Source organism: Heteronotia binoei, chromosome 1 (assembly GCF_032191835.1).
Source record: "Heteronotia binoei isolate CCM8104 ecotype False Entrance Well chromosome 1, APGP_CSIRO_Hbin_v1, whole genome shotgun sequence".
NCBI classification, from domain to species: Eukaryota; Metazoa; Chordata; class Lepidosauria; order Squamata; family Gekkonidae; genus Heteronotia; species Heteronotia binoei.
In genome coordinates, this window is record NC_083223.1 from 141,971,840 (window position 1) to 141,994,847 (window position 23,008).

At 42.6% G+C, this 23,008-nt stretch overlaps 1 protein-coding gene across 3 annotated transcripts in view; it reads right to left on the minus strand.

The window, feature by feature from the left end:
* The window catches only part of AGPAT4 (1-acylglycerol-3-phosphate O-acyltransferase 4), a 139,941-nt gene that overhangs the window by 13,646 nt on the left and 103,287 nt on the right, over positions 1-23,008 (minus strand). For 2 of the 3 annotated variants that reach the window (XM_060241914.1, XM_060241933.1), the window contains 5 exons: positions 19,373-19,534; positions 18,413-18,566; positions 9,005-9,107; positions 8,224-8,299; positions 4,112-4,310 (listed from right to left, as the gene is read on the minus strand). In XM_060241914.1, coding sequence (XP_060097897.1) covers positions 4,112-4,310; positions 8,224-8,299; positions 9,005-9,107; positions 18,413-18,566; positions 19,373-19,534 — 694 coding nt within the window. Of the gene's footprint in view, positions 1-214; positions 350-4,111; positions 4,311-8,223; positions 8,300-9,004; positions 9,108-18,412; positions 18,567-19,372; positions 19,535-23,008 lie in introns of those variants that run through there. The other variant, XM_060241924.1, reaches the window with a different exon arrangement.

Below are 23,008 nucleotides of genomic sequence, written 5' to 3' on the forward strand. Positions count from 1 at the left end.
AGCTTTGTGAACAGCTACAGGTATACACTTCTTCACTGTTCTTTAGTAACCCAAATTATAATGTGGCACTTTGTTGGGCCATTGATATTGTGCTAAACAAAATGCTAACTACCAACTCCCAACAGAGGTTGAGACCATGCATTAATATAGCATGGATACCAAACATTACTACAGAATATGATAGGTAAGATTAAAGGCAGTTTGAGAAAGAAAGAAAGAAGATGGTTTGGAAAAGAGCTGAGCATTACAGGCAAGAGAAATGCACTCTAATTTCTTACAAGATGCTTTCGAATTATACTGTATGTCTTACCTGAACAGAAAGGCATGGGATGACCAAATCCTGAAATCTCTGGTTTGACAAAGTGAAGCAAGTTTTGTAAGCTAGTACTTTGAACTGGCATAGTGCAGAATCAAGAAGCCCTACTGAATATATGCACTGCATAGGCTGTATGCCAACTGAAGCAACCCACTATTTTACAAGGCTGCTAAGCAATGAATTAAACAAAATACCTTTAAGGACACATTCTGCTAATTTCCATTTGCTACAGGAAAATGCTCTGTGACTGTAAAGCGAGTAATCTAGGACAGAGGATTATGAAATGAGACATTAACTTTAAAAGATCAGCAAGCCAGGGTTCTGCAATCTTGATAACTGTTTTTTAAGAGCCTGAAAATGAAAACAGCTGTATGAATGCAAAACAATTAATCACCTAGAACATAAATCTACCAACTATCAAGGATGTGCTAACAACAGCCTTCCAAATCATCTCAGTGATATCAAAGCAATAGGCAAAATTCTCATATTCATTTTTGACAAAGAGGAAACAATCACAGGAACTTATAAATACCACTTTATGGAGTTTTGTCTGTGCTTTTTCCTATTTCATTTATTTTCTCCACATAATGGAAATTTCCATGCTTTGGAAACATCTGCATTATGCAACATGTATTAAGACTTGAAACAGACAAATTTCTAAACAATACACCAGAGAGGGATGCAAGAGGATTTCTTCCTCAGCTGGCCTCCCTCCCTCATTCACCTATTGCACTTTTCATCTACACACCCCATTCTCTTTTACAACATTAGCTGAAGCATCCCAAGAGTGCAAAATAGCAAGCAGCAAAATATGATCTCAGCTGCTGGTCTATGAGCTTCATGAAGACTTCCAGGAAGCAACAACATGCACATCTTGTTGCTTATCAATGGCTCCATGTGCACAGAATTTGTAATGAAACAGGAGAGAGAGAAAATAGGAATGAAGAGAGACCCTCTGCTATGGAGTAAAGGGAAGAGAACTCACATCACATTTGTTAAAAGATCCGCAGGCAAATAACTAGATGCCAATTGGGAATTTAAAGGATTCATTAAAAATTAGAGTTGCATTCATACAGAAGTTTACTTTTGTTATTAATCACACTATGTAAAATTTTATGGTAAAAAGAATGACTTTATTCCCCACCGCCCCCACTTTCAACAGATAAGACTTCAGTTGCTCAGATAATAGAGGGCAGGGGGGGTTTTTGAGCAGGAATGCACAGGAATGCAGTTCCAGCTGGCTTGGTTCAGGGGGTGTGGCCTAATACGAAAATAAGTTCCTGCTGGGCTTTTTCTACAAAAAAAGCCCTGATAGAGGGATTCACTATAGCTAAATTCAAGAGCTAAAGGAAAATGAAAGAAGGTGTCAGCTAACAAAATATATAGTTTGAGCAATGAAAGTCAGCCTACTTCCTCCATATTCAGTATTACCAAGGAATTCACTCAAGATCAAGGCTTTTTTTTTTGTAGCAGGAATTCCTTTGCATATTACACCACACCTCCATGATGTAGCCAATCCTCTTGGAGCTTACTGTAGGTCAAAAAGCCCTGTAAACTCTTGAAGGATTGGCTACATCAGGAAGGTGTGGCCTAATATGCAAAGGAGTTCCTGCTACAAAAAAGCCCTGCTTAAGATGATACATACACCCCACCCTATCAGCATCACTTATGGACAAATGATATCCAAGCATTCATCTGTTTACTACAAAATATGTTGATAGTCTTTAAAAATAATCCCTTTAGAAATGGAAAAAAAAACTGTGTTGTCTCCAATCCACCACCAGTGGAAGGGGGGAGCAAATAGAGATTTTCCCTATTTTTTCTTTTCCTCAGCTTTCCCTTTGACTCCAGGAATTGTGATGCCTGGGAACAGCACTGGTAGTTAGCTTGGCCCTTCTGTCCTGTTCTACGCAGAAGGGCAAAACGGACAAAGCTTCCTAGTTCCTACCAACATAATCTGGCCAGTCTGACTCAGACTATAAAAAATGGTGAGCTCAAGGCTGTTGCAAATGTAACACTGCTCAATCCTTAACCACAGTTACAAGACAAATTGTTTATACTTTCTCTCCCATTCGCTCACAAGTTACTCCTAGTACTTTACCACTCAAAAAAGGCATGTTTGTGTTATTAATGGAAGGAATGCAAGGTTCTATGGCCCATTCCCAGTACCCAACTATAATTAAGTGATTTGCACTGTCATTCCTGCATCAACACCAGAAATCACTACCATTAGTAACAATGGTTGTGACTTGCCAGAAATGTGAGCAACAAAAGAAGAATTCAATTTATTAGGCTCATCTTGTACAATAATTATTATTTCCTTTTTTCCAAAAAGTAGTTCTTTGCGTTTGAGATACTTCGGCTTGTGACTAAGTACAGTAAATTCAGCTCTTCGGAAGGAAAGCATGTGAAAGATCCATGATACAAGGAAATAGATGTTGTGTATTCAGTAGTAATCTGGTAAAATAAGTATAGCTCCCCTGACTTCCAGTGGAAGCACATCCTCAGCAAATAATCTGGATGGTTCAATCTGCATCCCCTCCAGATGGAAAAAATACTAACAGTACTACTAAAGAATGGGAATACCATTAAATATCTGAATTGATCTTTACACAGAATATTCTTTATAAATCCCATTTCACTTGGCACATCAGCTTTAACCAAAATGTCAGTTTGAGGAGTTTTTGCTGTGAATTCCCAGTTGCCATAATTAATTAAAGAAACTGTGCCTGTCTACTGTCTATCAGTACTCCCTACTGAAAAAGTCAGGGAGTCTTTTGAGGGAGGCAGCATAGCACTAAACGACAGGGCATTTTGGGCAGCAGCACTAACAGTGCAGTGCCCTGAAATTCCTTCCTTTTACCACCAAGTTGATCCCCAAGACTTCAGCTGCTGTAATTAACTTGTGACTGGGCACCAACACACCTTGCTGTCTCTTGCTCATGTTCTCCCTCATTTTCTTCCTCTCACCTGGAGCTGAACTAAGAACTTCATAGCTTGATCAAGGTCTAATTTTCCATGCCATCCAAATATGGTCCAGTTTGTCAAGGAGCCCTCTTTTGGATGTCACAGAAAACTGGAAGTCAAACTGGAAAGCTTTCAGTCGAACTTTGCAAGGGTGGGGGAAGTGCAAAAAACATGGCAACAATGTGCATTTGTGCCTGATCATAGTTTGATGATAGCTGAAATCTGGGATGATTTCAAATCTTTGCGTAGCAATGAGAGACACTTGTCATTTTCTAACTGCTTGGTACATAATATTCCTTTATAACCATGTAGCTTAAATATCAGACAGGACTGAAAAGTCTGAGAACCTACACTGTTATGTTACAAAAATGTCAAATCCTTATTACTTTTTCAGGGAATATTAAACTTTTTATAGAGGTGGGAAAAATGAACAAGACTCAGTAAAAATCTCCTCAGGTTTGAGGAATATCAGTACATTTGAAAACTTGATCACTTCACTGTATTCCCTTTTGTCCCCTTGACTGAAAGCAAAACTGGAAGTCCTTTAATTTATTTTCCACATTTTCTAGTTCACTTCTCCAAACCTGACAAAGATTAATTCAAGAACAAAATATTGTTGATGACTAACGGTGCAGTGAAAGTGCATCTAAGTGAGTTTCAGAGCAATCAGCTGAACAACTCATACATGCCACTCCTCCTTGCCTATCATCCATCACCCATTCCAAATTAATATGTGTATCTCTACAAGGTAAGCTAAAGGCAGAGTGGAAGGATGGGGTGCTTTCCTTTTCCTTATTTCCTGGATGTAGGCTGCTTGCAAAAACTTACCTGCAATGAAAACAAAGGTGAAAGAAGCAAGCGTCAGTGACGAGCCACTACTGATCATGTTGATGAGTAGTTTGAATAAAGGATATAGCAGCAATAAGGCCCAGAAAAACCAGTTCAACAGACTCCATGGCCGCCGGGGTGGCACTATGGGAGTGCCAGGAAAGACTCCTGTTCTGTAGTATTTCTCTTGAAAGGAGTCCTGATTAGAGGAACAAAAAAGGGGTATAAAACATTTTGATCTCAATTTATTATCACAAGAAATGATAATAAGGGTGGGGGCAGAGCTTAGCAGCAAAGGAAAATGTGATATAGTGACAGACCATCTGCATAACATATTAGTCCTTGGTATCTCTTGTTAAGGGATCTTTCTGGACTAATTTCAATCTAGTTTTAGACTGGGATTTGGAAGAGAGACTGCTTTGGTCACCTTGAGTGATGACCTCTACTAAGAAATAGACAGAAGTGTGAGCCTGCTAATTCTGCTAGATTTCTCATTGGCCTTGGATACTATCAGCTATGGTATTTTACTGGGCTGCCTCTTGGCCCTGAGAATAAGGGGCACTGTGTTACAATGGTTCAAGTCCCATCTGGGAGATCAGTCCCAGAAGGTAGTGCTAGGGGATTCCTTCTCCGTTCCATGGCTGCTGGCCTGTGGAGTTCCTCAAGATTTAATCCTAACCCCCATGCTATTTAATGTGAGGTCATCAGGAGGTTTGGGCTCTGGTGTCACCAATATGCAGATGATATCCAGTTCTATCTTTCTTTTCCACCTAATTATGAAGAAGCTGTTGATGTTCTAAACCAGTGCCTGAAGTCAGTACTAAGCTGAGTAAGGGTGAACAAGCTGAAAATTAATCCTGACAAGGCAGAGGTTCTCTGAGTTAGGAGAATGCAAGACCAGGGACTTGAGATTTCCCCTATCTTGCAACGAGTTATACTTCCCTTGAAAAGTCAGTAGGGTTGCCAAGTCCCCCGTGGCCTCTGGCGGGGGACTTCTTTGCATGCGCAACGAGCACACACCCAAAAGCGCCATCATTGCGCTGGTGACATCTCACGCCAGCCGCTCTAGGTGTTTCCAGGAAAACTCTATGGTCGTTTTCGCACTCACCTTAATCAGCAGCGACGACCCTCTTCACCGCGCAGGATCTGTGCGGATTTCGCACTAATTGCCGCGGAGCACCCAGAAGAGACGGAAAGTCCCGGCGCTTTTGCGGCGCAAACAGAAACTGGTTTTTGGCAGTTTCCGTTTGCGCCGCAAAAGCGCCGGGACTTTCCGGCTCTTCTGGGTGCTCCGCGGCAATTAGTGCGAAATCCGTGCAGATCCTGCACGGTGAAGAGGGTCGTTGCTGCTGATTAAGGTGAGTGCGAAAACGACCTATGTTTTTCCCAGATGCTGTAGCAATTTGGGAGGGGAAAACTCTACGGTACCTATTGTAGCTTGTTAATCACAGTCAGTTATTGTGATCATGTGAGCCCAATATTACAGCAATTACACTGGCTACCAATCTGCTCTCATGTGCAATTCAGAGTGTTGCTTTTTGTCCTTTAAAGGCCCTACATGCCTTGAGACTGGGGTATTAAATGAATGTCGTCCCCTACACTATAATTTGCTGCTCAGGTATTAAGATCACAGGAACCCTTTTGACATATATCTGCTTGCATATGTATAAATGATTTGTATATATGTTTTTTTCCTGACATAAGGCATGGGGCTTTTTTGCTATTAATTGCTGATTCTATTTATTGTTTTACTGTTTTATCTTGATGGTTTTATGACATAAGCCTCCCTGAGCCCATTTTTTGGGGTAGGGCAGGGTATAAATTGAATAAATGAAAATAAATGAAAAATAAAAATGACTGCCCCTCCCTTGACCAAAGGAACCTGCCTAGTGGGTACACGAGCACCTTTTAAGTGGAAGCCGTACGATTATAGAACAGCCTCTCCAGGGCAGTGCACCCGGCTCCTTTAGAAGGCAACTGAAGACTGTTTTATTCAGGATGACATCTGATTAATTTTAATTTTAGTTCTTCTGCCTTCTGGCAGTTTTAAAATATTGATTTTAAATAAATGTTTTTACATATTTTGATTACTTTTGTAAGCTTCTTTGAGTACCTGTAAGGTAGAAAAGTGGCTAATAAATAAATAATAGTAAATAAATCTTACCAAGCAGCTAACAAGAAGATACCTAAAGAGCTGCTACTAGTCAGAAAAGACAATCCATCCATATAAGAAAGAGGAATCTTGTAGCACCTTAAAGACTAACAAATTTTCATTCTAGTATAAACTTTTGTGGATTAGAGCATACTGTAATCCTCTGCATATTATGGCTATTCCCAAATGGTTCTATGTAAAGAACTAGAGAGGTTTGCTGACTCTGGGCCATTACTCACTAGTGATGCAAGTACATCAGTCCCACGAATCAGATGACCACTGGCAAAGTTCTTCTGCAGAACTGTATACAGTCTGAATTCTGTCAATATGCAGAAAGGATCAGCCTCTAAGTTAGGGTTGCCAAGTCCAATTCAAGAAATATCTGGGGACTTTGGGGGTGGAGCCAGGAGACTTTGGGGGTGGAGCCAGGAGACATTGGGAGGGGAGCCAGGAACAAGGGTGTGACAAGCATAATTGAATTCCAAGGGAGTTCTGGCCATCACATTTAAAGGGACAGCACACCTTTTTAAATGTCTTCCTTCCATAGCAAATAATGAAGGATAGGGGCACCTTCTTTTGGGGGTCACAGAATTGGATCCCCTGGTCCAATCGTTTTGAAACCTGGGGGGTACTTTGGGGAGAGGCACTAAATACTATACTAAAAATTTGGTGCCTCTACCTCAAAAAACAGCTCCCCCGGAGCCCCCGAAACCTCCAGATCAATTCCCCATTATACCCTATGAGAATCGATCTCTACATAGGGAATAATGAAGTGCTCAGCAGATGTTTCCCTCCACCCCCCCTGCCCACCCACCCCTGTTTCTGGTGACTCTTAAGTGAAGGATTGGCTTCTCTACTCACGAGTTGCTGCCAACTTCTCCAAAGTAACGCAGACACACTATCCCAAGAGGAAGCCTTTCAACCGGAGACTGAAGATCTGGAGGTGGAAAGTCACATGGTCCTGTGGGGGCGAGGCTTCCCCCTGCTGGCCAGCTGACTGGGGGCGGGAAGGAGTCTGGGAAAGCGGAAGAACCCCCGCTGGGACCTGGGGATTGGCAAGCCTACTCTAAGTGAAGTTTTTTTCAAACAGCTACCCCAAAGGTATATATGTCAAAGGGAAGTCTTTGAGTAAATATAATATCCTCAGAATTTTTCCAAAGCTTTTTTCAATGCTTCCTTTTATTCTCAAACAATTTCACCAAGGAAATGAGTGTCCTTGAGGCCTCCCCCCCGTTACTTTATTCTTGAAACAACCAAGGGTGATAGGGAGAATAAATGGTTATTTCATAGTTGAGCAGGGCTCTAAACCCTTGCCTTCCTAGCCCAAGATCTAAGTTCTGGTGTAATGCAGCAGGTAGTTCTCTAGATGTCAGTGGCTACTTCTAGCATGGTGTTCTAATTAACTTAAAACACATGATTGTTGATGGTCTGAAAATAAAAACTGATTCTAAGAAAGGGACAATCGATTTGAAAGGAGGGGATGAAAAGGGCAAAGGAGATGCTACAATTCCATATAAGAAGAAGACGACCACTGATTTATACCCCGCCCTTCTCTCTGAATCGGAGTCTCAGGGATGCTTACAATCTCCTTTATCTCCTTCCCTACAACAGACACTCTGTGAGGTGGGTGGGGCTGAGAGAGCTCTCCCAGAAGCTGCCCTTTCAAGGACAACTCCTACGAGAGCTATGGCTACGAGAACTATGGCTAATATAGTATCTGGACTGGCACGTAATGCCTTGCACATGACACAGGCAGCATGTCAATAACAGTAGAAAGTACATATCCTGCTAAGGAACCAAAGCATCATCTCTTTTGCTCTTCCTGCACACAAGGAATTTCTAATGAATGGACTTGGTGCACTTGGAAACATACGTTAATACAAACATTCCAGGGAAAACAAAACAGCTATCTAAATACAGAACTATAATCATAACAAAACCCACTTAACAATGAACCAACCTTCTCTTGATAGAGTTTGTGAAGCCAGTTAGAACATTCTTGTTCATCTTCTGGGACTTCCTCTAATGGAATCCTCCTACAAATTAAAAGAGAGGATATAGTACTGCAAAAACAAAGCCACCCTATATTTGTCCACTCTCATTACAGCAACAATCCAAGAAAAATGCAATTATTACTGGAAAAGGCTTGGAGACATGTCTGCATGAAAACTTAAAATTTGTGGAAGCATTTTCACTTGGTCCATTGTATAGTTGGACCATTGTATATAGCCACCTTCAAGAGGGGGTTAGATAAAAATATGGAGCAGAGGTCCATCAGTGGCTATTAGCCACAGTGTGTATATGTGTGTGTGTGTGTGTATGTATATATATATATATATATATATATATATAAATAATTTTTTTGGCCACTGTGTGACACAAAGTGTTGGACTGGATGGGCCATTGGCCTGATCCAACATGGCTTCTCTTATGTTCTTATAGTTCAGTTATGACTGCAGGAAGAATAATCATTTTTGTCTGCAGCTGATGTTTGTTAGGTGTTTTTAAAAAGGATTTTCATTGTTACTTATTGATACCATTTTAGATCACTTTGAGAAAGCATGTCCAAAAAAGTTATATAATTTTCATACATACTTTTCCAAGCATAGACGTATAAATCAGTCAAACCTACTATAAAATGTATTTGTTAATTTGAGACATATTGTGATCTACTTTAATTACCATCAGTCTTCACCACTCACTTATATTAAGAAACAAAACAGTAAGGTGAATATACTTGCCTTACATATAAGTCTGCATGATACTTTTTCCCATTTAAAACTCCCAGCAAAGTTGGATTCTCATTATTTCTGAAGTTCAATGTGGAATCATACACAGCTGAAACTATAAAGGAGGACAAGAGACCACACTGTGATAGCAAATACAGACTTGTTCATTATTATTAATTACTAGACTTATTTAAATAAGCATTGCTAAAAGCATGCTTGGCTTAATCAAGTCATGGACAAATTGTGGCTGCATGTAATCTCTCAATAAATATAAAAATAAAGCTTCTAGCAGTGTTTCAATAGTTAAATGAGACTAAACATAAATTCAGGGAAACTCATCATTTAAATTAAGTTTGAAAAGCAGAACTATAAACATTTTTATATTAACTAAAAAAGCCAATATGAAAACTCAGAAATCTCATCTACATGAAAATAATTGGCAAAGGAACAACAGCAGTTACTTGGAGCAAGCTAAATATTTCCATGAATACAAAGACTTCTACTTGCAGAGTATAATTTTTCTGCAATCTCCTCTCCGATTTTGCAACCTCCCTCTCCAAATTTTCCCCCTGGAAAGAAGATCCCCAGGAACAGGTTGGGGATTTTCCCCTCTCAGTTTAACCTGAAAAGCAAATCTTTAACTATAGTAGTACACTTCAGCTGTAGTTTGTAGAAGGGAATTCTTTTAGGGAATTGCCAATCAGGTTTGAGTGCTATAACATTAGGGCAGGCATCCCATTTTTGGAACTTTTCTTACTCAAATGGACCTGTTAAAATACAGGTTAGATAAATTATAATAACATTGGAGCTGCAAGAAGAGTCTGATGGAGAGACAACTGGTGGCACCCTGTCTGGACTCCAAAATGAGGGCCTAAGTGGTGTGTCCTTTCTGCCCACCCCCCTTTCAGAGCAGCAGATGCTTCAAGTCCTGTTGCTTCCCCAGAGACTCCAGGGACAGAATGTAACAGCTGCAGGTGATTTGCTGCCCAAGCATTGTGCATACACAGTGCTAGTGGCAACTGTTAGGCGCCTGATTTTAATACATGCATGCTGGGCAGTGATTTTACAATGAGACTTGCTCTCAAGTCAGCATGTGTAGGTCTGCAGCTTTAGACTGCTACCCCCCTTCATTTCCCATTCCCGGAATTTGTGTACACAGCCATTTTTTTTAGGACATGCAGTAATGTCCTGGAGTTAATAAAACTAAGTGTAATTAAATTAACATGTACCCCCCCCGAGGAATTTAAAAGCCCCCTCAACTTAAAAATTCCTAGCTACGGACCTGGCTGCCAGAGTCCTGGCCCCACCACTTTACCTCCAAGGCCAGTCCCCTGGCCCCACCAAACTCCATCACCCTCAACTTCCAATTTTTTTTAAAAAAAATATTTCTCTCACACCCCTCACACACACAAGAATAGAGTGCCAGCAAGTCCAGCAGCTGACAGAGGTGGCCCCTGCAGGTAGGACATAGCTCCAGGTGGGAAACATGCATGAGTGAGCGGGCACCTACGATGTGAACTGTTCTCCATTGAGTGTTTCCTTTATATGACAGTGATTACTGTGAATGGTCCCGTCTTTGAGAAAATACTGATTGAAACAAGCTTAACAGGTCGACCTGCTTGTCAGCTGGGGCTTCTTTAAAATGACTTTTTGAATTTATGAAGATATTGCTCCTTTTAAGAGCTTCTATGTTTGTTCTCTGTCTTATATTGAAGTGGAAAAGATTTTGAGAATATCGGTCTTATGAAGACATTTATCTGCATTTAAAAGCTGTTGGAAACCATACACTGAAAATGAGATATGGAGAGATTATTTGCTATGAATATTTCATGAGAAGACAAGTATCTTTATTACTGATAATATGTGGACTTTTGTATTGCTGACTTTGAGGATTTATTATTGGATTTGTACCTATGAGATTTTGTATGAATTTTTCAGTAGATATATATCTATTATTGAAATATTTGTATATACTGGTGATTCTTAGTTATTTGGTTATGATACTATTTTGGTATTCTGCCTTCAGACCAGGTGGGACCTCACTTAATATGTTTAATATGTCTGCATGGAGGGGTGGTAAAGAAGCCAGACTCCAGGTGGCTGAGATTTTTTTAAAAAAATTAAAATACATAGCTCCTGTTGTGTAGGGGATGTGGATGCCAGACTCCAGGTGGCTGAGAGGGTTTTTAAAAAAATTAAAACTCGTAGTTCATGTTGTGCCCCACTAAACAAAATCCTGGCCATGTGTCCCACTAAAGGAAAACTCCTGGCTACAACCCTGAGTAAAACACTCATGCATCAGAAAAAGAACCACAACACACTGTACAACCAGTGCCTTGGAGCAAGGAGCACATCTGTGTGCTCATCACCATCACCTATCCAGTATGTTAACCTGGTAAAGGGCAAAGCCTTTTACCCAATCCCAAGTCACTAGCCTGTTCTACTGAAAGGGGAAAGCAAGGAATGCCCTCAGTTGGGGAAATGACTGAATTTATTAAGATCCCTTCCATTATATCCATACTCAGAATAGTTGTGGGTTTCCTCAGCATGGGAGGGAAGGGGGAAATAACACATAATACGTACCAGGTCATTTCAGAGGAAGCTATTTCTGCTAGGGTTGCCAAGTCCAATTAAAGAAAAATCTGGAGACTTTGGGGGCGGAGCCAGGAGACTTTGGGGGTGGAGCCAGGAGACATTGGGGGTGGAGCCAAGATCAAGGCTGTGACAAGCATAATTGAACTCCAAAGGAGTTCTGGCCATCACATTTAAAGGGACGGCACACCTTTTCAATGCTTTCCTTCCATAGGAAATAATGAAGGATAGAGGCACCATCTTTTGGGGCTCATAGAATTGGACCCTCTGGTCCAATCTTCTTGAAACTTGGGGGGTATTTTGGGGAGAGGCACTAGATGTTATACTAAAAATTTGGTGCCTCTACCTCAAAAAATAGCCCCCCCAGAGCCCCCAATACCCATGGATCAATTCCCTATTATTCCCTATGGGAATCGTTCTCCATAGGAATAGAGTGCCCAGTAGACATTTCCCTCCCCCCCCACGCTTTCTAAAGGGGGGGAGGGCCTCCAAACCAGGGAATCCCCTACCCCCTCCCTCTCACACACACAAATACTTACCAGATTGGAGAACTCTACTTGCTGTGAAAACGAAAGAAAAAAAAAGGGAGGGGCTGTTCTCCGAAGCTCTTCCTGCTTCCTGCCCAGCCTTAAAGGGGCCACACATTTTACAAATGGCTCAGGATCTCAACAATATGAAGCCTGCAGGTATGTTCTTCCCCCCCTCCACCCCCGCTTCCCGATTTCTGGGGGGCAGGAGATTAGGCTGCGAACCCAGAAGTCCCCCGCCAGAGCGGGGGGGTTGGGAAGCCTAGTTTCTGCCTTTCACAAGACAGCCATCCCCACCCTATCACTCCCATACACAATGTGGTCTGTACTATTTATTTATGGACTATCTGGTTGTATAAACATTACATGGAAAGAACGCTATTTTTTCTGTTCATTTTTTAAAAAAATTCCAAAATTACTCAGTGTAAGAAGCATTTTGGTTTTTTTAAGGGCTCCTGCAGGCTTATAGAGCCTGCCAATTAACCTGGGAGAAGGAAGGAGGAGGAGAAAAGGAATTTTTGAAAGCTCCTGGCCATTAAAGCTCCAAAGCCTGAGTAAATGCAGAAATGAGGCATGCAGCTCCAGAAATTTACCATGGCTAAAACACTCTGAGTAAAATTAAAATGAAAAAAGTGGCCTCTAGAGGTTGTGCTTTCAGCTCTCTGAAAATGATGTATAATCCAATAAGCAATACAACAGTAACATGCAAGGCTGAAATACAAGATAAACTGGCAAATCGAATTAGGGATCTGAGGAAATTGCATAAAGCATCATACACCAGCTGAAGTTTTCCTCTGAAGTGAAAAGAACACAGGTACTTATTCAGCTGCCAGTCACTGGGGTTAACGATGCTAACTCAATCCATATTTCATACAGTTAGTTCCTACCTTTCAGATAGGCTTGGCAATCCCCAGGTCCCAGCGGGAGTTCTTCTGCTTTCCCAGGCTCCTTCCCTCCCCCAGTCAGCTGGCCAGCAGGGGGAAGCCCTGACCCCAGAGGACCATGTGCCTTTGGAGGCTTCAGTCTCCAATTGAAAGGCTTCCTCTTGGGATGGTGTGTCTGTGTTATTTTGGAGAAGTTGGCAGCAACTTTTGAGTAGAGAGGCCAATCCCTCGCTTCAGAGTCGCCAGAAACGGGGTGGGGGGAGGAGAGGGGGGGGAGGGAAACATCTGCTGAGCACTTCATTATTCCCTATGTAGAGATTGATTCTCATAGGGTATAATGGGGAATTGATCTGGAGGTTTCGGGGGCTCTGGGGGAGCTGTTTTTTGAGGTAGAGGCACCAAATTTTCAGTATAGTATCTAGTGCCTCTCCCCAAAGTACCCCCCAGGTTTCAAAACGATTGGACCAGGGGTCCAATTCTATGACCCCCAAAAGAAGGTTCCCCTATCCTTCATTATTTGCTATGGAAGGAAGACATTTAAAAAGGTATGCTGTCCATTTAAATGTGATGGCCAGAACTCCCTTGGAGTTCAATTATGCTTGTCACACCCTTGTTCCTGGCTCCGCCCCCAATGTCTCCTGGCTCCACCCCCAAAGTCCCAGATATTTCTTGAATTGGACTTGGCAACCCTACTTTCAGAACCCCAAAGGCCAAAGCCTACTTACTACCAAACAGGGCTAATGTGATTTTTGATAAACATTTCACTGAGGGAAGAAATGTCAGACATTCTGTTACTGTGAGCAGCTACGTCCTTAAATAGTATCAAGTTAACTTAGCTCACACTTCAATACTGTACAGCAGGAAACATTGAGAAGAGGCAATAATGAATATTAACTAAATGAAGGTGCCTTGAAACATCAGCACTTATACTTCCTTCCCAAATCTGCTCAGAGTGTTTTAAGAAACAAGATGAGTAGCAGGGAAAGGAAGATGACACTATCGCCCTTGCAGTATGCTCTTCATCTTGACAAGCTGAAAAACACTGACATGAGCAATCTTGTAGATAGATCCCAGTAGGCAGCCATGTTGGTCTGAAGCAATAGAACAAACCTGTAGACAAGTGCACCTTTAAGACCAACTAAGTTTTATTCAGAATTTAAGCTTTCGTATGCTCTTAAGCAGACTTCATCAGACAAAATGGAAATGGCAAGCAGCAATGCTTAATATAAGTGGGCAGTGAGTTGGTACGCAGAATCATGGGAATGTTTTTAGCAGATTAAAAGAATCACATTTAAATGGACACAAATCTGGCATCAGGAATTACAGTACTGAGAAACCTGTTGGATGACACTTTAACCTTCTTGAGCATTCAATGGGTGACCTCAAAGTAGCTGTTTTACTGCAAATGAACTTCAAGAACAGAATGGAGAGAGAAATTGCTGAATTACAAATTATCATGAAACTTGGAACAAACTCCTTCCCAGGACTGAACAGGGATATTGTTTTTTTTATCTCATTACATATGCTTAATCAACTCTCACTGAGTATAGCTGTGCATCCACAGTGTTCCAATGTATTTCTCTTTTAGAACAGTGTATCAGAATAATTTTTTTGTGTTGACATGCTCAAATGAGGGATGTGGGCTGTTTGTCTCATTACATATACTAACCCACCTTCCACTATACTTTAATGCACCCTGTTTTTCTAATGGCTAACTTATATTATTTCTCTTTTAGAACAGTGTATCAGAATATTTGGTGGGGTTTTTTTTGTATTGACATACTCAAATGGGGGATATTGGCTGTTTGTCTTATTGCATGTACCAACCCATCCTCCACTGTATTTTAATGTCTTCCTTTTTTTCTAATGGCAAACTATAATAGATGTTATAACCTCTTGAGAAACCATGCCCTCTATTTAAACTAACAAAGCCAGAATGTTACCTAGATTTATGGCACTTCGCACCTACAACAGCAGTCTGTTTTTTATCACCCTCAAGTGCTGTTTCAGCCCTGCTTTGTTCTAACACTAACAAACACAGATCCCTATTTGTGATTCTTGTAATCTGCTAAAAACATTCCCATGATTCTACATACCAACTCACTGCCCACTTATATTAAGAACTGCTGCTTGCCATTCCCATTTTGTCTGATGAAGTCTGTTTAAGAGCATACGAAAGCTTACATTCTGAATAAAACTTAGTTGGTCTTAAAAGTGCACTTGCCTACTGCTTTGAACAATCTTGGTAAGGGACAGTGGCTGCTTTCATACCACAGAAAAGGCAACCAACATGATCAGGAGTTTTTTTCCCTGTGATTAGATGTAAAGAAGCCTGGTGCCTGAAGAAAGACTGAGTCCAGTTTTATTTGGGGTATAAGCTTTTGTGTGCATGCATACTTCCATTTGAAGCCTGGCTCATGTTAGACCCATTTCTTCCACCCAGGTCATGGGATGGAGACAGTACTGGTCACCCTCATGGATGATCTCCAGAGGCATCTGGATCAAGGTGGTTCGGCAGTGCTATTGCTGTTAGCTCTGTCAGCTGCTTTTGATACAGTCAACCACCAGCTATTCGCCCACCGCCTCGCTGACATGGGGACTCAGGGGTCTTCCCTTCAATTGCTTACCTTGTCTCTCCAAGGTCAGGGACAAAGGGTAGCACTAAGGGGGCAATCATCCCGGAGACACCCACTTATATGTGGAGTGCCCCAAGGGGTGGTTCTCTCCCTAATGCTGTTCAACATCTATATGTGCCCCCTTGCCCAGATTGTCTGGAGATATGGGCTAGGGTGTCATCAATATGCAGATGACACCCAGTTCTATCTATTGATGAGTGGCATGTCCGGCTTCCCCCTGGAAAATCTAGACCTAGTGCTGCAAGCCGTGAAGAAATGGCTCTGGCAAAGTCAACTGAAATTAAATCCAATGAAGACGGAGGTCCTGCGCTTAAGTCATGGCGGTCTGGGAAGAGAGATCACCCTACCGGCCTTTGATGAGGTGCCTTTGGTGGCGGTATCTAAAGTTAAGAGCCTGAAAGTACTCCTAGAGCCTTTATTGACAATGGAGGCCCAGGTAGCGGCCACTGCCAGGTCAGTCTTTTACCATCTTGGGTGGATAAGACAGCTGGTTCCCTTTCTAGAATGCAGTGACTTGGTGTCAGTGATCCATGCTACAGTCACCTTGTGACTACTGTAATGCCCTCTACATGGGGCTGCCCTTGTCTCAAATCTGGAAGCTGCAGCTGGTGCAGAATGCAACAGCCAGGTTGTTATTAGAGCTACCTAAATAACACCGCATTGGCTGCCTGTGGCATGCTGAATTCATTCATTTCAAGGTGTTGGTTTTAACCTTTAAAGCCCTATATGGTCTGGGACCTGTTTATCTTCAAGACCACCTTTCCCCACATGTGCCCCATAAAACACTGCATTCAGGACCCCAGAAGGAAGCCCAACTGACTATCACCAGGACTAGGGGTTTCTCCGTGGCAGCTCCCACTTCATGCGCTCCCTAATAACATCAGAGCCCTGCAGAGCTTGCCAGATTGAACTCTTTCATCTTGCATTTAACGAATAATGGAAGAGAGCTGCCACACCACAGAACTGACAGTGTTGGCCGACACCACAACACTAGTATCATGAATGCCATAATCATTGAAGATCTTGGATTGTTGCTGATTATTGCTTTGTTATTTTACTGATTGTTTTATTGTATAGAATTGTTTTAAGTCTTATACTTTGATGTTTTACTGGTTGTTAGCCACCCTGAGCCCATTAAGGGGAGAGTGGGATATAAATCTAATTAATTAATTAATTAATTAAATATTATAATCTATAGGTTTAAACTTCAACTAAACCATGGATTATTAAGTTAAGAAAGAAACCATCCAGTATTGTAAAGTTCAAAGAAGTCAGGATTGAGCCCAGAATTCCTCTCTCTTTGAAAGAGAGAAATCTCAGACTCTGGAAGGAATTAATCTCCCTTCCTACCAAAAACACACACAAATCAGGTCAGAAAAGGGCATATCTCTGTGTACCAGGTAAGACACTTCCTTGGGACATCTGATTAAATATCAACACATTCAGACAAGTAATATAAATTCTTCAGTTTTTTGTTGACACACTGCTATCCAGGATAAACACATGCCAAAGAAATAAAGACACAAGTTATGGCACTACTTAGTGTGAGAAAAACATGAACCATCAGTGGACCAGTGGATCAGTGTCCAGATAGTGGACCAGTGACCAAACACTCAATTTTCAAACCTATTACTCCTTAATAGAATTTGTTCTTCATGATAACAAGAGGAAACAGTTACATGTGACATGACATTATACTGAATTCTTTACTAGCAAAAACCCTTGCCTTATTTCATAAAACTGGGGGGAGGGGTGCGATTTTCTGTTTCAGAACACTACACAACACTGTTCCTACCACTCATCTGCACACAAGCCACTGGTTATTTGCATATCATAATTAAGATATGAGTAAAAAGCTTAAGTCTTCCAAATAACCAACATTGAACCTGAACAGTTAAAAATATAATCTCTGTGGCAAACTAAAACAAACAGTGGCAGGCGTTTAACCAAGTGACAGTTATAAATATGCTTAACTAAAATAAATACTATGACATGATATTTCAAAAGTACCAGCACAAAACTAAGCCAGTTCAACTAGGTAAAGTCAGCATTCAGACATCCTGCTAAGATACTATTTTGCACTACAGAGTTTGTTTGAAGACAGATTCCTTCATCATGGTCCACCCAAGGAGTAATGAAGGTGAGCAAATGTAGTTCTGCATTTTTGAAGCAGGAAGGGAGGGAAGGAGAAAAAGGAGGAACATCTTTGCCAACTATGTACTATCTTGATGAGGATTGGTTTTTCCCATTCCTGTTTTAGGTACCTTATAAAAACTTGGGCCTGAGACCTTGGAGATAAAGGACAAGAGCAAAGGATTAATGGTCCTTTGGTTCGTAGCCTGTGGTTTGCAGTCTGTGTTTTTAAATCAGCCAACCAACAAGCCAGGACCAGCTCATGATTAAGTTGCTTGTTCACTTTTCTGGTTTACTGATACAATTTTTTTCCTGTTGCAAGCTGCTTTGATTCCGTTTGGAGAGAAAAGCAGGATACAAATACTTACATAAATAAGTTACATAAATTTTGATCACAGATGAGAACTGAAGGAATCAGCAAAAGATTCTATGACTAAAATGTGTATTGGGGAGGGGATACTAATGGGGAGAGGGACACAGAGAGAGAATAATCACATAGCATTGAGATTATTGTGAGTCACTCAGAAGATAGAACAACCAGTGAACTGCTGCTTTTTAGACACACCGTCAAGGACAATTAATAGCCAGCTATAAAAAGAAGAGATTTTAAGTAACATCTTAGAATTGGCTCCCTGTGACTTTCCTTACCTACATTTCTCAAACACTGGACAGTGACAGCAAATCCCTTTGTCCGTGGCAGCAGATGATACTTAAGCTTGGGCAGGCCTTTTGCTTCAGCTACCTGCATGCTGATCTGGTGTTTTTGCTCTGTGAACCTTGTACCTTCACAATGAATCAGAAACTGAAAACAAAAACAAAAGTATGTTAAGAAAGATAAATGGACAAAACAGATCAAGATGGGTAGCCATGATACTCTTTTCTACTGCTACAGACAAAAAGTCCAGTACAATTTAAAAACTAGCAAAATTTGTGGTAGGGTATGAGCTTTTATGAATCACTGTTCATGACTTCAGATACAGCTGTATTGGATCATCACACACTTCTTACCCTTTGTGTCCTGGAGGATGTTTTGCACAGAGGTGAACAAACAACCATTGCTGACCCATGTAAATTCATGCAGCATTGCAGACAAATCAAAGAATACACCTGACTCATAAGCATTAATCCACAGAAAGCCTAGACTCTAAATGTATTCATTTATTTAAGAGATGCAAGGCAGGAAAGAGCATTACAAAGTGCTATTGCAGATGTCACCTGGCCTTTATGCAGCGAGGCCTAGCATAACACCTAAGCACCTAAGTTGCCCCAGTGTCTGTTTTAGCCAAATACTTCAGCATTTAACCTATTATATAGTTTCTGTACTATCATCAGGCCTTTTTTGTAGAAAAAGCCCAGCAGGAACTCATTTGCATATTAGACCACACCCCTGGCATCACCATTGTTTCACAAGGACTTTTTCCTACAAAAAGCCCAGCAGGAACTCATTTGCATATTAGGCCACACCTCTGACACCAAGACAGCTGAAACTGTGTTCCTGTGCATTCCTGCTAAAAAAAGCCCTACCTATCATGATTATTTAATGCATTTATAGTCTTCTCCTTTCAGGAACTCCAAATGGATCAGCTTTATTGTACTGTCAACACTTACCCAGAAATTTTCAGGATAATCCCGGAGATTTAGCAGGCCTTGCATGACTGTTTTTCGATCTTCCTCCCATTTGCGCTTGCAGAAAACTACCTCTAAGAAATACCACATCCAACCAATGATTGGCATATAGGAAAGTTCCTTCTTTGCAAGTACTTTGGCATTCTGCAAAAGAGGCACACATGAAAAGAGGCTTAAGGGAAAAGCAGATAAACTACAGGCACAGTGAAAGGGGGTGGGAATTAAAGAGATAAAATACCCATCTTCTTATTCTGCATACTCATGCTTCTGTTTGGAGAAACTCTCCTGGAATAAGAATGTAATGCTAATAGTAAGGATGAAGTCTGTTTTCAAAAATTCATATAAGTGACAAATGAAATCTTCAGTTACTGACTTGGATCCACTGATAGAGCAAGCAGAAACATAAATGGATTTAATACAGTTCTGCTTGTGCAAGATCTCGTGCAACATTTAGCACAATCATCCCCATATATTATAGTGCCCAGAAACTGATTGCACAAGATCTTGCACAAGTGGAAACATAAATGAAGATGCAATAAATCTGGTGTAGGTCAAGTGGCTACTGCACACTTTTCTTGCACAAGAGCTCTAGTGCAAGCAGAAATTTTGTGCCACATCCAATCCATTGATTTTAACCAATTGCTATATCCCAGCTTTCTCCTTTAAAGGAGGACTAATAAAAGGATGACATTTTGATAGCAGTTGCACTACATCTTTCATCCAACCATTCTGCAGGCAGAAATAGTCAATTACAATTCACAAAATCATGCCTCCTTAACCAGGCATTTTTTGCCATTACCCCCTGGAGAAAAAAGTTTGTGGTGAAACTATTCAAAAGTCTGAAATAAGTATTTCTTTAGGAACAATGCTTTAGCAGGGATGTCAAACTCATTTGTTAAGAGGACCATATCTGACACATGTGGGACTTCGTGGGGCTGGACCATGTGTTTCATAATATGCAAAATGCAATGTGAGGTAGCAAAGATATAAATTTATAAGACATGGACAAACACAATTAAAGATATTATTTTTAACTCCAAACTCTTGCAGTATTTTGTTTTAAATGGAAGGGTGGGGGAATAGTGGGATTTGGCAATGTAATTTTAAAAATTAAAAATGAAGAAAAAGCACAAAGATCACAGCAAAAGCTAAAAATGTTTAATGCTCTGAGCCTAGAAAAACATGAAATGGCTAGGCATTACAAGCTCCTCCTCACCCCGGGTCTACTCAGATTGACAATGGCTCTCCAAGTTTAATACCCCTCTTTGGCTGTGGGCTCTCAGGGTAGAGTACTCACTAGGTCAGATCCACTCAGCAGACACAAGCTTGCTCAATAGGGTTGCCAAGTCCAATTCAAGAAATATCTGGGGGCTTTGGGGGTGGAGCCAGGAGACATTGGGGGCGGAGCCAGGAACAAGGGTGTGACAAGCATAATTGAACTCCAAGGGAGTTCTGGCCATCACATTTAAAGGGACAGCATACCTTTTGAACATATGAACATATGAAGCTGCCTTATACTGAATCAGACCTTTGGTCCATCAAAGTCAGTATTGTCTTCTCAGACTGGCAGCGGCTCTCCAGGGTCTCAAGCTGAGGTTTTTCACACCTATTTGCCTGGACCCTTTTTTGGAGATGCCAGGGATTGAACCTGGGACCTTCGGCTTCCCAAGCAGATGCTCTACCATTGAGCCACCGTCCCTCTACCATGTCATTTCTACCATGACATTTAAAATGTCATTTCCAAGCTCCGGAGTGGTGCGCAGCCCCTTGCTCCGCGGGCGGCAGCACCGCTTTTTTTTCTTGGCACAGCTGCTCTGATTGCAAGGGATGGAGCCGGTGACATCAGAAGGATCGCGCAGCCTGCCTGGGGCTGCTGCTCTTCACCTGCCACCCCAGCCGGGGCTGGAAACTTTAGGGGGTTTGGCAGCAGCCACAGGCAGGGAAGGCAGCGGCGGCTGGCCTCTCTCCCCGCGCCCCCACAGACCGACTGCATGCCCAGAAGGGCCAGGGGGGTGCCAGGTAGGCACCCGGCTGCAGGGGCTGGCAAGGCCAGGTGGCTTCCAAGCGAGAGGGCAGCTTGGCTCCTGGAGAGGCCCGCAGGAAGGCAGCCTTCCTTCGCCCCGCCGCCCTGGCCAGGCACCCACTTGGCTGGGCCTGCCACTGGCCCGGGGGGGGGGGGCGGGGAGAATACGGCCTGGCAAGCGGCGGCAGGCAAAGACCCGCCCACTGCTCTCTGTCTGCGGCTGCAAAAGCAAAGGGCTGCCGCAGAAGAGGGGTGGGCTGGAGCTGGGCGCTTCTTCTTTGACACGAGGCTCCTGATAGCCCTGCGGCTGCGCAGCTTCCCTTCCCTTCCAGAACGGCTGCGAAAGAGAGAGGAGGAGGAGAACCCGCAGCGGGCCAGCCCGCACCTCAGCCGCCACCCCGACGAAGAAGGAGCCTTCCCTGCCACCTCCCTCCCGCCGCCGGCCCCGCCTCCCAGGCTGCCCCGCCGCCATCGCCGCTGAAGGAGGCCCAAGCAGGGCTGAGGAAAAGAGCCACAGCGCCCGGAAGCGGGGGATCGCAGGCCTCGCCTGGCCCGACTCGCTCTCCCCTCAGCGGCGCCTGCCACCCACCGCGGATGAACGCCAAGCCGGAGGAACCGACCTCTTGCCCGGGCTGAGACGAGAAGGGAAGCTGCGCAGCCGCAGGGCTATCAGGAGCCTCGTGTCAAAGAAGTGCCCAGCTTCAGCCCACCCCGCCGGGCGCCGGCGCGGCACCTCGGCAGCAGCCAACCCGTCTTGTTTCGGGCAGGTGGAAGGGCCGCCATTCCCCCCTGCTTTCCAAATTTTTGGGGAGCAGGGGGAAGAGGCTCCAGATCGGGGGTCCCCCGCCCAGGCGGGGGATTTGGGAAGCCTATTGCTCAAAGCATTGACCCTTGATTTGCAAGGACACAACTCCAGGAAGCATGAGCTTCAGCTGGCTATTGGAACACTCAATAGGGTTGCCAATCCACAGGTAGGGGCAGGAGATCCCTCGGTTTGGAGGCCCTCCCCCCACTTCAGGCCCTACCTATACCGCTTAACAAATAATGAATATAGGAGAATGTTTATTCTTATGAGGTGGGACGTTCTCCCTTCAGCGGTGGTGGAGGGGAGATACAAAAAGGTGCCGTTCCAAGAACGATTATGTCCCTGCTGCAATGATGGTATCAAATCTCTAGTCCATGTCATATTTGACAGTGAGGCTTATAATGATCATCGAGAAGTACTTCCATTTCCCATGGCAATACCTTTTACCAGTAACCAAAAACTGCAACTCCTTAAGAATCTTCTTGGTGATAAGAACCCTGAAGTTACATACAAATTAGCAAAATTTGGATGGCTTGCCACAAGAATAAGGAGAACTCTAATAATTCAGTCAGGAAATGGCTAAACACCTTTGCCAATCTGTTTGCTGTAACTGCCATGTTCTTTTATATTTGTAGTTTTACAACAGTATTTTATGCCTTTTTATGTATGATTTTATGGTCAATCAGTTTTAATTTTGTATGATTTTACAGTTTTAAATGCTGGCTTAGGCTGTGAATAAACAACATTTGAGGGTCATCAGAAAGCAGGGGGGGAATGTCTGCTGGGCACT